Source organism: Choristoneura fumiferana, chromosome 9, assembly GCF_025370935.1.
Source record: "Choristoneura fumiferana chromosome 9, NRCan_CFum_1, whole genome shotgun sequence".
NCBI classification, from domain to species: Eukaryota; Metazoa; Arthropoda; class Insecta; order Lepidoptera; family Tortricidae; genus Choristoneura; species Choristoneura fumiferana.
Genome location: NC_133480.1, coordinates 7,702,982 through 7,719,304, shown reverse-complemented (window position 1 = coordinate 7,719,304; position 16,323 = coordinate 7,702,982). Strand labels below are relative to the sequence as shown.

Here is a 16,323-nt window from a genome sequence, read left to right as displayed (position 1 = left end):
AACAGGAATAGAAGCACTATCGTACGTATTTCCTACTAATATCAATGTCGCCAGTTTTTCGCCTCCCACTATTACCTAAGAAAGCGTACTCTTAGGAATACGTTTTTGTGTTTTCACAGGTTTTAGTAACTTAAAGTACTTCTCTGGGAAAAATAATCTTTTTAGGGGCTGTTTCACCATCCGTTGATTAGTGTTAACTGGCCGTTAGGTGTGATGCCGTCTCTATTTGTTTTGTTCGAATAGACGAAGACGGCATCACATTTAACCATCGGTTAACGCTAATCAGTGGATGGTGAAACAGCCCCTTAAACTACTATGTCTAAAATAACCCACGTTTTAGACAAATTAACTTTATAACGACAGCTGGAACAAATAATACAGTTAAGGTCGGGGCACTTTGACCCATTTCAGGGTACTTTGACCCATATGAAAACCACATAAAAACATAAAATAAAGCGTATTTAAACTAAAAACATAAAAATCGATCGATCGATCAATTAACATCAACCACATGGCAGAGAGCCATTTTCTCAAAGCAATACTAAAACCGGACCGAGTTATATCAAAGGGCCAAAGTTACCCTTCACGGCCAATACCCCGACCTTACGGTATATATTTTTTTCTCCAATATAGGCGCCTCGGGCTTTTCTATTCATCTTAATACTAATTCTATGATTGATTTTGACTCAACACAATAATCAATTAACGTTGTCTTGGTTGCTGTTTAGGGTTCCGGAGCCAAAATGTCAAAAACGGAACCCTTAAAGTTTCGTCAAGTCCGTCTGTCTGTCTGTCGGTCCGTCCGTATGTCACATGCATTTTGCTCTAAAACTACAAGATGTATATCAATGAAATTTGGGGTACAGATGTCTTGTCAAAGCCGCTATTTAGTTTTGTAGTTAACAAAAATAAATATTTAACTACTTATAGGGAGGGGCACTCCCATAGGTACACGTAACAGAAATAGAAAAAAAAAATTAACTTGCATCAACGTGTGGCACATAGTTCGACAGCTCTTTTGAAAAGATAGTAAGATTTCTCAAAAACTTTTTTGATTATTGAATATTTCCGGAAATAATCGCTCCCAAAGTAACAAAAATTGTGTCCCCCCCCCTCTATCTTGTAAACCGTCTGTCCAAAAAATATGGAAAGATAACGCTTAATAAATACTTTCAACGAAAATTGGTTTCAATATGATCCGATATACCGTTTTTGAGTTATTGCCGAAAAACTGCGCTTCTTAACAAAAGGACGAAAGTGCCGTGAAGATACGCTCTTTTTCTCGTAATAGATTTTAAGACTGTAGTAAGTGTTTTAATTGTGTTATAACGCACGTATACGTTACTTGATTTTTTTCCTAATGGCTACGGAACCCTATCTTGGGCGTGTCCGACACACTCTTAACCTCTACCATATTTTAATAACACAAGCAAAAAAAAAACAGCTTAAAGTTTAATGAGTTTTTTTTATCGTTGGAAGTAATTGCCTAGTAACAAATAACAAATGAGCATAAAGGAAACCGCAAATGTTACTGTAAAACCACCATCCATAGACATGGACACCCACAAAACCAAAGGATTTCAGACAGGTTACCAGTCTAGAGGACTATGTTATAATATCTAATAATTTATTATCTACGTCGGAAAAGGCAAACCTACACGATTTTGTTAGTTTAGATTTTTAATTGTGCACAAGCTGACGGTGTACTACATACAGGATGGAATTAAGAACTTGTTAAAAAAATCGGCCAAGTTCAGCCGGACTCCCGCACGAAGGGCTCCGTACCATTATCTATAAGTACAACATTAGACATTAACAAAAACGGCTTAAAAATCACGATTGTTGTATGGGAACCCCCCTTTAATATATATATTTTTTATTTAAGTATTTATTTTAAAGTGAATATACAACTAAATAGTCCGTGAATATTTCAAGCATCTACTCGTACCTGTTGCCGTTATTAATATCGAGCAAAAAACGGCATAAAAATCACGTTTGTTGTATGGGAGCCCCTCTTAAATATTTATTTTATTCTGTTTTTAGTATTTGTTGTTGTATCACGGCTCACGAGATACAGGGTGACCCGTTTTTGGTCCCTTTTTGCCCTTTGGGCACGAAATCCTAAAAAACTATCCTATATTCTTCTCAGGGACTCAAACTATCTCTATATTAAAGTTCATCTAAATCCATTTAGTAGTTTAAGCGTCAAGAGGTAGCAGACAGACAGAGCTACTTTCGCATTTACATATAATATTAATATACTGAACGGCACAAAATCTGACCCTCAAATGTGTGCAGTAATAGCTAATTTTGTATGGAGAGTGGACCAAATTTTGTGCCGCTGAGTATATAATATACTTATTATTGTAATAATTGTACGGCAAACAGAATAAAACAAAATGACTACTCCGGGTCGTCATCGTGAGTAGATACACATGTCATATGGTCGTCACTCATAGTCCGAGTGTCCGAACATTGCTTGAATAACTACGTATAAGACATGCCACTTTCCATTTCAAGTAGACTGAGAAACTTGTTCCAACAGGTTACTATTAGGAGATAAAACGAGCCATTTTACCCGAGCCGTTCATATAACCCGAGCCGGTACGGAGGGTGTACGGCGAGGGTGGATAGACACGTCGAGGGGAAAATGGATTTAATGCTCGAGTCTGCTTTTCACTTCGATTGCGAGGAGATGAAATAGCAATAGTGGAAACAATTGTTCACTTACTATGTGTACCTTTTATTTTTCATGCATTAGTATTATTATAATTAATTATATTTTTTAGTTTTATTGGTTTTTATTTTTATATACTTACTTAAATTAAAAATGATTTCAAAAGATATATTTTTTTTGTTTGTGGCTGTTGACACCTGGACCTGATTACCTTGGTCTTAGAGGAAGATTTTATTTTATGCACTAGAGCATAAAAAGTAATATTATGTCGCCTAGATCCAGCATAAACACGAACTTTACGAGCATGAGAAGTGAAAAGGATTTTTTTTGTTGCAGCTGGCCGCTCGAGGCTGTGATATTGTTCTAGTTAGCCGGTCTATGGATAAGCTAAGAGCCACTGCTGAGGAAATAGGTGAGAAATAATTTTACTTAAGATACTCTATACATATAATTTTTATCGTTAATAGATAGACGGATGGGTAGGTAAAGATGTGATGCCTTTACTTAGCAATCTGCAGTGGGACACAAATACAGGAAGGTTGCCTACGAATTAGAGTTATAGGCTACTTTGACTGAAACGACCCTATAAATGTTTATCATTGGGATTTTTTTATTCCAATTGTATGTACTTGATGCGGTGCAATTTTTACATCGACCAATGTATAAAAATACGTCAACCACAATAAAACAATCCTGAAAAACGTTAACAGGTCGTCTGGCTGAGATCCCTGCAGGGATAAGTCCGCCTTTGTACTTAACACTACTTTTTTTTATGTAACCTTTTTGTTTTTCCTTTTTGTACAATGAAGAGTACAAACAAACAAACAAACAAACAACAGTTGTGTTCAGTGAAACTAAACCACACAAACACAACTTGTTACAGGCTATTAAAAAAATAAAATCGAGTCTTCCATAACAAAGTCTTCTGATATCAACTGTGACTTTATCGTTTTTACCGATGGCAGCGTCCAAATTACTGGTCGTACGTACGCCTTCTGCATAAAACAAAGTTGTCGCCCAAATAATTTATCTCTATGTTATCACTAAACTGCACTCCAAAACTGAACCCAATGAAACGCAGGCGAAATTTTAATATAATTGTCAAATAATTTTCTGGATTTTAGTAGACACTAATTTCTTCCCAAGACATGTGGCAAAACAATTTTCATTCATACCTATATGAGATAATATTCCAATAAACATTATTTGTTATACCTCGGCCTCATAAAATGCTTACTCACCAATGTACTGTTTTGAATTTTCAATCTGAAAAGCCAGTGAACGCTAGATGATTTCATGGTCTAAATGTATGGTACATTTAAACGCGTTTAGTTATTTCGAAACTCTGGTGGACTTGCAGTATTCTGCTGTTTACGGCAGTGCTGTGAGTGGATGTTGTGCTTCATTTTGACTCCTGGGATATTTTGCATTGACTACATTGTTGCATTTACGCACAAAAAACATATTTTTATAAGCTCAATCTAACAGAGCGGTGCGATGGATATGGACATGAAAAATGTAGGACAGATGCCAGAATACCGCGCGTAAAAATGACTTATGACTGGAACGCCCGTTTTAGTAGGCCAGTACGAAACGATTGTGCTAAGGAAAATCATGAGTTTTTGTAAACCAGTATCTTTCGAATGAATTGTATCTTTTAATGAATTTGATTAATTGCTGTACTAGGGTTGTCACAAGTTTTTGTTTAACTTCGCATTAAAATGTTTACTTCGAATCTCGCTTAATCAATTTTCACCAATTTCTAGTGTTTGGATTGACTTATTATGTAAATGCAGATTGGATGACAATAGTAGGCTACAAAGAATTGAAATTGACAGTATATTATATGTATGTAAACTCTTTATTGTACAGTCAAGTGTGAAACTACTTATTGTAAAGTTTCAAAAATATGTAAAAACTATGCTCGCCCACTTTTTGTAGCGATGCAAAAGCGATGCTGTCGCGCTTCGCATAGATACAGTCGCGATGCGGTCGCTAGCTGTGTACCCTAACATAACCATGATTCAGTAGCGAAACGTGCTACTGTCGCGCTCACTCTCCTCCCTTCACATCCTCCTCCGTTCTCTACGATGTCGTCCGAACCGTCGCGCATTTTCATCGATAACGACCACGAGTAGCGATGCAGCATTCAGCGATCGCAAAAAGTCGCCGTGGGCGTGGGCCCTTATTCCGACGCAATAAGGCCGTAGTAACATATTTTTAATGGTTCGAATAGATACTTATTTTTGCACTTGACTGTACAAAAGAAAAAAAACAAAATTGATAAACTTTGAGATACTTGTACAAAGGCGGACTTAACCATTTAACGGGCTTTTTATTTATGTATGCCAAACAAAAATTTTGATAACAGTCTGCAGGAGGTCCAAAATTACGGCGTTATTGTCATTTGAGTCCTTTATTTATTAAAAGTTACAAATGAATTCAGTATTTAAATGATACCTAATCAGCTACGATTTTTTTTTCTGACGCAGACACTTTATAAACAATGCGATGAAACAAAAATATCCGACAACTTGATGAAAAGCAGAAATCAATATATATAGCACTTATTCTGACACGCCTAATTTTTCTTCTTTTTATGCAGAAAAAGAATTCAAAGTATCTACGAAGATCATTCAAGCAGACTTCTGCGAAGGTGAAGAGATATACGCTACCATCGCAAAAGAGATCACCGATCTCGAGATTGGGACTTTGGTGAACAATGTTGGCATCTCTTATTCCTATCCTGAGTACTTCTTGGACGTCCCTGATTGGTGAGTAGTGCAAATATATTTTAGTGAGAAGCTGTTTGAATATGCAAAGCAGTTTTCTTGTGGGGGTCTATCCGAGTTTATTGACGAGGTATAAACTTTTATGGGGTAAATACGTCTACTGTTATCAGAGAAACGTAAATTTTAGTGCGTAGTCTAGAATTCATAGCACATCCTTCCACCCTGCGTCCAGGAAACTGCACCGTGAATTCCAATCTTTAAGCATCACGTTGTTAATGTGATGACGGCCATTTGGTGGCGATCAGTGCTGCTGCTGCGGAAATAGTGTGTATAGTTTTGTTTTTTGATTCAGTCGTTCAGTAAAACTAACCCAATAACTTACTGACATATTCCGGAAGAATTTGAAAATACCCTTTAGTAGCTGTATCCGTTGTGTTTCAGAATTTGGTGTTTTGGCCCGTTATATTATTCCAGAAAATTTTGATTTTTTTTACAGTATGTTCCTTTGCATTCCTCTGCAGGTTTGGTATGAACTATGAATTGTATCCAACCTTAATCACTTTAAGATTATTCACCAGAGACGCGGGTTAGGTACCTACTCTTTTTATGGAAATTCAGTTAATTTCGCATTTAGCTAGTAACCAGGTAGTTTTTTTTGCGTGTCGTAAATATTTTGATTTAGACATAAGGTGCTTTGGGGTAATTCCACCAGGATTTTTGATGAGATGACGTAACGTTTCTAATTTCATTAATTACTCTGAGTTGGTACATTACACTTAAATTCTTAGTCTATTTCTGGCGTTTGCACTAATCGACGTTATATACTATATAAAAAAGTGGCAATGTTTCACCATTTCTAGACAAAACTAATAGAGAAGGCCACAAAATGTCGTGACTTTCAGTAATTAAACGTGATGTTATAATTTCATATTGCTTTCATTCAAATGTAGAAAATAATGCAGAAAAAGTTAAAGAAAAAAACATTCCAATAACTCATGCTTTCAAATCTTCCGCTAATATCGCAGCATCTGTTGAAATTGAACGCAGCAAACCGCACCTTTCGTTCTGAAACGATTTTCAAAGGGAGCAGGTGTTCGAGTATTGCCACCGTATGAAATAAGTGCCGTTCAATTGAAATATTATTCCAACTATCGTCGCTTTATCGAGCGGGGATTATTGTGACGCTCGGTCTGCCTCCGACCGTACATTTTATACCGGCGATATTTGATTTCGGAACGCGGATTCGACGTTTAAATTTGACTGAGGTGTTTATTCGTTGCCAGTGTTTCTTGAATTTTCTTGAAGATGAAATTAAACGAATTGTTTTATTTTATTAAAGTACTAAACTAGTAAAATAAACTTTATCGCGTGCCTTAACAGTGGAACCGTTTTGCTGCAAGTCACGTCGAGATTTCGTACATCTGTCAGATTCTAGATATTGATTGTGAAAAGGTTCCACCCTGGCACGCCTGGCATAATAATTATAAGTTATCTTCATTTTTATCCGCCTGCCCATTGTAGTTAAGCAGGTACGTTGAGCTTACACCCGTCTAAATCAACATAAAATAATGTAATGTAATAAAATAAATTAGGTAGATATACCAAGTAAACCTGCTTACGCTTTTAATCAAAGCCAAATGTTATTATAAAACTATAATTGCCCCTCCCCCACTCGGTTTAGATGAATAATTCCCCCACCTTCTAAGCTTCACATCAGATCCTGCCCCATTTCCCAGAATTAATATAATTACAGTGACATTACCACTCATTAGTGGCATATATATTGACTCGTCTTACTTAATGACCCAGCACGACTAGAAGGCTTTCACACTAACTGCTCGACTATTATGTTAAATTCTACAAACAGAGACGGGGCGACGTGAACAGTCGCGAGTGGGACTGAAAAGGAATATGGAGCTAGGATTCCTCCAGACGAAACATCCGTGGTATTCACATGACATTTGTGTAGGAAGTAATTTTGGAGTCAAACGCTTAACGCTAATTCGTTTTATGTTGAAGTTGTTTCAATACGGTCGTAGTATATCTTGACGTTTTGCTCTCGACTCAAGCTTTTCTGGTGAAACGTCATTTCGTACTGGTTTTCTCTGGTTCTTGGAATAAACAGATGCAACTACAGTTTTAGTGCTTGTTGTACTTGTGAGTAGTTCGTTTCATAACTAAATACTTACCTACTTTATTGTGTAACTGCATTTTACATTAATTTTATATTGACATAAAAAAAAATGTAAGAGATTTTTTAAGGAGTAGTAGTGTAGTGTTACTGTAGTAAAAATGTCTTCAGCTTAATTTCAAACTCATTAAAATCGCTATCATAATTTAATACTTAATTAATAACACACTTAATAATAGTGAAATATTAGATTCAAGTTATTTTACCTATTTTGTGATTTGATATTAAGGTAGGTATAGCTTAAACCACAATAAGCAAAAGGTGAAATGAAATAAAATGAAAAAGTATTTATTTGACATTCTTTTTACATTTTTTTGCACATAGCCTAGCAAAACTGTTTACACAGTTTGTCTGCAGGATACAGTGCATTTAGTGCCTTAACTAGGCTCATTCTCTATTTAGGCCATGTACTAAGATAATATCGGACCAATGAGAACACACCCTAACACGGCGTAACAAATTATTCCGTCATTACAGACAAATGATCATTTGACGATTTATGGAGTCAATTAGTTGGCATTCTTAATTATATCACATCAATTCCGCATCTAAAACACAGATGGTGTTATTTTTTTACTGCACGGCTCATTTGATATTTTGTTGGATGAACTTATTTGGTTAGCTTTTATGAAAATCCAAACATGAAGTTGACAACGTTGAAAATGTTTATTCAACAAACAAGGTATTGCTATAATATATTTGCATTTCCCAATTCCTTCTCTAACGTCAAATAATACGTTCACTGTAAAAATAACACTCCCTGCCTGCGCAAGTCTTTGTCGGACGCTCGGTACTATCGGGCTATCTCTAATTCAAAGGTTATAATATTATGCACTAGGCAAAATTGTATCTGCAACCATCTTTGTTTGTGGCTAAATGCTATGCTGTTTTGTTTTGTAAAATTTCTCTACAACGTTGATGGCCGGTGTAAGCGTAACAGTAGATAAAAAGATCAAAGGTTTTGGACAGCAAAAGCATAAAAAGAATCGTAAAAAGTAAACTAAGCTAAATACAATGATTTGTCCAAAAGCTTTTAGATAATAGCAGTACTTACCATCATTCAAGAAATTTTAGTAATATTTATTTTCATAAACGCTACTTCGAAGCTCAAAATAATCGAGAAATTTTTCACTAATCTTGTTTTTCGACTCCCAATCCGTCTGAATATGTGATGAAAAATAACAAATTACAATTTCATTCACATAATACCTAGCTTACAATATTGCAAAAAAAACATGGCAAAAAATATAATGCCTCATCTTAACTTTCACTTTCTTTACAGGGAAAAGGTGATGTCAAACCTCATAAAGGCCAACGTAGCGTCAGTGACCCGTATGACCGGTCTTGCTCTGCCTGGTATGGTGAAGCGGGGCAAAGGCGTCATTATCAACATTGGCTCGGCTAGTTCCATCATACCTAGCCCCCTGCTCACTGTTTATGCCGCCTCTAAGGTAAACACTAATTCTTAAGGATCAGATAGACGCACGAGCAAGTTCACGAACATAATTAATATAGTAACGAAAAAACGCCATACTGTCGCAAATACCCACACGTAAGTAGTAAGTCGTAATTAAATTCCATATATCATCTTTTGAGGTCAATGTGGTGATAGGTAGTAGACGTGGTATAGTTTGGCTAATGAAAGCTGAACCCAGCTATTATTTGAGTGGCAACTTTATTCAAATGGCAAACAGACCAAAGAGTATAAGAAAACAGATACTTGAGCTTGTACTATTATCTATTCTGTGACTTGTTGAGACCTTCGTGTGTTAAAATAGTGGGCGAAACAATCAAAAGTGGTGTGCCACAGATTATTTAACCATGATAAGCAAATTCCAACAAAAACAAACAGACCTCTCAAACAGGAAAAAGTGTTTAGATGCGGTGACCGAATTTGTAGGTTAGTAGGCATGGCAAAATATTTTGATACCTACTAATATCCCTTTCAGAGCTGGTCAATACAATTGTGGTTCCTAAGATTCACTTTTTCTCAAAAATATTCGTATTAACCTTTTTATGTTCAACATATCGTTTTAAATAATTACTTATTAGGCACGATTCTTATGCCTAATCGTCACTTTTGTACGGCAAAGAAGCTTCTTTACTTTTTCTGTACCTTCTGCAATTTTTTTGAGTTTGCCGCGGTTTTGCAGGTTCATTTTTCATTAGCCAGACTAACAGCCACGTGTTGACAGGGTTTGGTATCTTTTTAGGCCACACGAACAGCCCGGTCACCCGATGGAAAGCAATCACCACCGCCCATGGGGACCCAAACCCTAAGTGCAGTCGAAATAAAATTAGATTTTTTTCTGAAGAACGTTTAATCTTTGCGCAAGATCAAGCAAATTTTCAACTTGTGAAACTTGCACAGAAATTGCAATTAAACAGAGTTTCAGTTCTAAATTCCAGTTTTTAACGGGTACTTACAGGTTTTCAATTCTGAACTTTTTTCCATAAATCAAGCGCTGTAGTAGGTTAGTGTTGTGTTGTAATCACATGGGTCTATCAATCAACTAATTATCTATTATATTTATAACAACCATACTTACCAAATTTCATATTATAAACCCAGCGGTTTTATTTCGAGATTTTATCCCTATCATTGGGAGTTATCGGATAAAAAGTAGCATATGTTTTATTCCAGATATTATAGCAACCTACTTACCTACTAAATTTCATGACTCTAAGCCCAGCAGTTGTTATTTCAAAATTTTATCCCTATCCCGTGGGAATATCGGGATAAAAAGTATCCTATGTTTTAATCCAGATGTCAAGCTATCTACATATCAAATTTCATGACTCTAAGCCCAGTAGTTGTTATTTCAAGAATTTATCCCTATCCCGTGGGAATATCGGGAAAAAAGTATTCTATGTTGTAATCCAGGTTATAAACTAACTTTTTGCCAAATTTCATCCAAATCCGTCCAGCCATTTCAGCATGAAGAAGTAACAAATATACTCACTCACTCACAAACTTTCACATTTATGATATTAGTAGGATAAGAACACAGAAATATAAGTAGTTACCTACCTATTGATACTATTAATATCCGCTTGCAAACGCTATTTTGACCTCGACCTTTGCAATTTATTTAGTACGTCAACGTCAACGTATGAATTACGTAAGTAACTACTTATATGGTGACGCAAACATCAGCTGTGTTACATTCGGCGTAGTCTTCAATTATCACACTTGCTGGCAGTTAAAATCTAAATCGATATTTTGGTATCCGTATGCAAAATTAAGTACTTACCTATGTTGTTTGTTTTAGTTTAGAGTAATCTGAGAGGATATATCCCATTTCATTATTAAAAATATATATGATACAACATTTACGGCATAAAAATTATGTCCTACGTTCTTCCAAACAAATGCAAATACAAATGCAAAGCAATATCGCTCCCATTTAAAAGCTGTTCTTTTTAGCGTTGTGCAGTGCAACACGAATTTTAAAAAGGCTCTCAGTCTCTTTAATATAGGAAGTAAAAAACTAGAAAGAGAAAATTTCGTTCTGTATTATTTCGTACGTCGATTCTTTAGGAAAATTATTAACACTAGAAATAAACTTCGCAAATGTTAACATAATCCTAAATAACATCCCTTTTGTAGAGTAGCAGTCTCTAAAATCACCTACCTATAGAAATAGTTTAGTTACTGCAGTTTCCATGAACCTAACGGTTTACGACGATCGCTACCGTATTACCCTACTAATCGTAAATTCTCTTCCAGGCTTACGTGGATAAATTCACCGAAGGTCTCGACATGGAATATAGGAAAAAGGGCATCATATGCCAGTGCGTTATGCCAGGCTTTGTGTGCACTACTATGTCTGGAATCAGACGCAGTACTTTCTTCGCGCCTACTGCCGAGGCATTTGTGAAATCTGCCATTAGTTTGGTCGGAACTGTCTCGAGGACCACTGGCTATCTACCCCACGCCATCTTCACTAACACCATCAGTTTCATCTACGACGTGAGCGGTAGCTTCGGGGTGTGGCTCGTCACAAGATCTATGGAAAACACCCGCAATAGATCGCTGAAAAAGTACAAAAAACAATAATTTTACAACGCTTATCTTTCTTAACTATTAGCCATCTTTCGGGAGCGTTCCTTTCAACTAACGTCGCTTCATTTCCTCGTGGTGCAACGATATTGTTTCAATTAGAAAATTGTATATTTTATTATGAATCGTTGCATCACTTTACTTCTTTTTACTTATGCATGCCATTATTTAACGAACACCAAAAACATTGCAAAAGCATTAGTCAATCGTTTTAATCCTTAAATATTGTAATTTTGTGATAATATACATAAAAATGTAAACATACTTATGTAATTATGCATTTAGAAGTTGCATTTCGAGATGCGCCAATAGGTTGAAGCGTCCACAACAGTGTTTTAAGAAAACATTTAGTTTTAAATAATATGGGATTGTAATACATTCATGTGTATCACAGTTTGGTGTAGTAATAAAATATGCTTGAAACTACATAGTTTTATTATTAACCTGGGTGACGGGAACATTATTTTGTGTAAAATAAACGTAAGTACTTTATATAAATTACTAATACGGCCTGTAAATAAGCTTCATATTTTAAAGAACAAGTTTTGGTGTAAAAATCTTAATGGTCAAAAAGTGGGACACTTAATACCGGCAATTAAAAATAGTAAGTGAGTATTTCTCAAAAAGTTGTCCCGTCATGAAATTGACAAGAAATCAGTTTTGTCAAGAAATTATTAACCCTAAGGACGAGATCATAAAACATAAACTACATAAAACATCCAAAATTTCTTGACGTCAGGAAAACGTCACGAAATCATGTGAGGAAAAAATCGTAATTTTGTAACTACATCAAAACTTTCTATTGGATGCAACAACCAAGATTATCTGACTTTTTTATCACTTTAACCACAAGGTTTTCTTTATATTTAAAAACAATATAACTTATTTTTTGTGGTGAAATAGCGTCAGGATTTTTTTAAATAAGTGGAAACTGAAAAATTTAAAAATTGACAACTTTTTGAGAAATAGTCAAGTATGAAATTTTTCCGTTGTGCGACTGACAAATCATACGGTTAATTGGTGGTACAACGGAACACTATATAAAAAAAAAATCTCTACAAGTAGGCTGCAAAGAGCTCTTTTATGTCACTTTTTTACACTACCAGATCTCTCGGAGAAAAATGCTGGCCAAGCCAAGAAAATGATGGCCAGGACCTGCATAATATAATAAGTTTACGACAATCTAATTAATCATATCATCTAGGTAGAGTCGATAAGTTAGTGAGAAGTCACTATGACAGGTCTAAAATGCCTCATGGTCAAAAATTTGCTCGTAGGTGAAATAAATGGGACTAGGTACTAATCTACCACTGTTCACACTAGAATAAGATTACCGACTTTGGGTTTCATGACAAGCATATTAAGGTCGAGGGTTTTATTTGGGGGGTTGCTAACAAGATAGCCTGCATGTTATGACACTGTTTACGAGCAAGTGTGATGAAAATATTTGTACGAAAATTGGCGATACCGCTGACTGCGCTCTTGGCAGCGCCAGCCCTCTGCCGCCCTTCCCCTCCGAAGCATGTGCCTGACATGCGTGCGCAGATCCTCCTGCAGCAGCGTGCGCAGCAGTAGCACGCGCAGCAATATTAGTACGGACAATGAGTCGTTTACCGACCACGGGTTTCATAACAAGAACAAAAGGTAGAGGGTTTTACTTGGGGGGTTGCAACCAAGGTAGCCTGTTACGACACTGTTAACGAGCAAGTGTGATGAAATAGTTCATTGTGTCTTAAGGGCGGTAAATAAGGAATTACGAACGAGAGTCCATTAGAAGCCCGAAGTCGAAGACTAAGGGGTTTAATGAGTCGATGTTCGTAATTGTAGTACCGCCCGTGCGACATACAATGTTTTTCATCACATTTGCGAGTACAATTGTATATTTGTAAAAGAAAAACTATTATTTTTTCAAAAATTGCTGATACCGCTTATTGCGCTCTTGGCAGTGCCAGCTCCCCGCCGCCTTCCTCCTCCACAGCAGCACCTGCGCGCGCACGGAGCAGCAGCACACCATGCAGTAACAAAGTCATTTACCGACCTTGGGCTTCATGACAAGAAAATTAGTACGGGCAATGACTCATTTACCGACCACGGGTTTCATGACAAGGTCAAGGTCGAGGGTTTTACTTGGGGGGTTGCAACCAAGGTAGCCTGCATGTTACGACACTGTTTACGAGCAAGTGTGACGAAAAAATGTTAACCGCTAAGATTTTGAATTTGAGAGACATGAAAGACTCAGGCAGTCTGAGCATTTCGCAACACATCTCTCGCAACACACCTCGCACATCTCTAGTGATAACGCAGCAAAAACGTTGCGAGGCTTCGCGCAGCAAACCTTTACGGCGCCAGCAGCATGCAACACAGCAGTACATAAAATTGTTGTAGTTATATGTAAATTCAAAGCAGTTACTGTCTATTGGTGACGATGTATTCAAAAATTATAAATGTACGGTCAAGGACTATAATTCATGGGCCACCATGGAACCATTCCACAGTAAACGTCATAGTGACATCGCATAAATTAACAAGGAAAATTGTAATGACTTTTCCTTTGAAAAGTCGTTGACCGTACTTGAGCTGTTGTACAGGGTCCGTATATGCGCGAGGCCCTTGGCTTGGGGGTTGCCCTGTTTTTCACCCCCTAAAGCCTCTGCTTCTAAGTATATAATAATTAATACTCAGATCTCTGTTGGTCAGTTGGATGTCCCTTTAAGCTTCGCCTACATTTTTCATGTTACATTGTCATATCCTAATTAACTACCTATTCATTTCTTTTCAGGAGAGGAAAACTGGATGCCTGATTTTATCGCGTGTAGCGTAAACGTTATCGACAGAATTTACAAGATATAGTTAACTATGAAAAAACATTATTTATCGTTAAGTTTTTGTTGTTGTGAGTTTTAATTATTAGCAGAATACAAAAAAGTTAAAGAATATTTCATTATTTACTGAGAAAACATTGGAAGAGTTTTCAGCCCCGTTGCAAACAAACGGCATGGCAGGCCTAGCCCTATTACAGAATAGATAATAGTACAAGCCCAGCCAATTGTTGTGGTGGTATGGTACAGTTGTGTTGCTCTGAAGATGAGCTCTGGTTGAGTTCGAAACGCGTCAGTGTAGTGTCGTGGTGGTGATAGATGGGTTTGTGTGATTTGTCTGTGTTCTTACAGTGTGGAGGTGGAGGAACTGCATGAACACGCATATCTTGCATAAACGTAGCTATCATAAGGTCGCGGGTGAGCATAGTAATTTATTTAGTTCAGCAGTAAAATTGGTTATTAAAAAGTTCCACCCTGGTACAGTCACCAGCACCAATATCTGACACAACAAGCGTGCATAAATACCTATCTGATACGACTCTATTTCTAGGGCCGGAAGGACGCTCCGCTGTGGCAGATATTAATGCTGGTGACTACATGAATTAGTTTGTTTGACTGCACATCATCGCCGAACAGAAATTCGTTCGCTTTCTGTAGGGTCCGATAGAGAAGCAAAAAACTGTGCTTTGTAAAGTAATGCCATGTCATCTCAGGAACAAATGCCAATGCTGCAGTTATGCTCTGACATAAGTTTAATTTTAAAGGTTCTGCCGTGGTTTGCGTTATACTGCCGCAATCAAAGATCTCAATGACTTTAGTTAATGGGTTTTCAATTCCATTTTGAATTTAATGAAAAGGGAATCATTGCTAATATATGTAGTACAGTTAAATATAAATTGATGACTGAGCGCGACTGTTGAATGAAAGCAGAAAACACAATTTAATTCCAATGTCTGCGGGGTTTTATAAATTTAATAATAAATAATTCATTAGACACGATTTTATTTATTGTATCAGTACAAATAAAATTAGTACAAAAACCTAAGTTGAAATTATTTCCAAGAAGGTACCACCTTGTTACAGCGTGTATTTTTTAGGATTCCATACCTAGCCTAAACGGCAAAAATGGAACCCTATATATATTTATATTTATGTAGAAACTTTTGTCCGAAGTAATCATACTTAATGCTATTAGTACAAATATTCGAGATATGAGAAAAACCTGAAGACCCTTCAACCCCTCCTTACACCCTTAGCACACCCCCACCATTGAGGACTTTTAGTATTTCATCTGGATTCTGCAAGGTATAACTGTACCAATTTTCAAAACTACACGGATTTTTCTCCTGATTTGCCCATATTCGGCTTCATTTGTTCCTATTATCATTACGTGAAAAAAGCGTGTGAAAAACGTCTACCTACTCTCGGAACAAACTCCATGTGACAAAACAACGATAAAAAGCTAGCAGATCTAATTTAATCACACCTCATTGCATTTCGGCGATCAATCGACAACGTCAGACTAAACGTCATCATTTGTTTCCATTCAAAAATCAAACATCAAAATGTAAAACTTTTAACTCCGTGTACAAATATGCTTTAAAAAACACAAAAACACTGAAAGTCCGGGTGAATGATTGATCAATAGCTATGCTGAACAATGTCCAAGATTAACGACAAAAATGGGTAAAAATATGGGAGCGAAGGGCGCTGCCTCGTCCAAATGCTGGACCTTGATCAACTTGAACCACACTGTTGGATTGTTGATCGGTCTATAGTAATACTGGTACTACTCTTCCTCGTCGTCTGCCCACATAACTTGCGGAAAGGTTTGAAGCATT

General features: G+C 36.6%; 1 protein-coding gene across 1 annotated transcript in view; it reads left to right on the top strand.

Annotated features, from left to right (window-relative positions):
• The window catches only part of LOC141431137 (very-long-chain 3-oxoacyl-CoA reductase-like), a 34,091-nt gene extending 19,569 nt beyond the window's left edge, over positions 1-14,522 (top strand). The window contains exons 3-7 of the mRNA XM_074092161.1: positions 3,014-3,089; positions 5,283-5,451; positions 8,883-9,051; positions 11,331-11,644; positions 14,443-14,522. Of these exons, the coding sequence (XP_073948262.1) occupies positions 3,014-3,089; positions 5,283-5,451; positions 8,883-9,051; positions 11,331-11,644; positions 14,443-14,464 (750 nt within the window). The 3' untranslated portion in view covers positions 14,465-14,522. The remainder of the gene's footprint in view (positions 1-3,013; positions 3,090-5,282; positions 5,452-8,882; positions 9,052-11,330; positions 11,645-14,442) is intronic.
• The last annotated feature ends 1,801 nt before the right edge of the window (positions 14,523-16,323 follow it).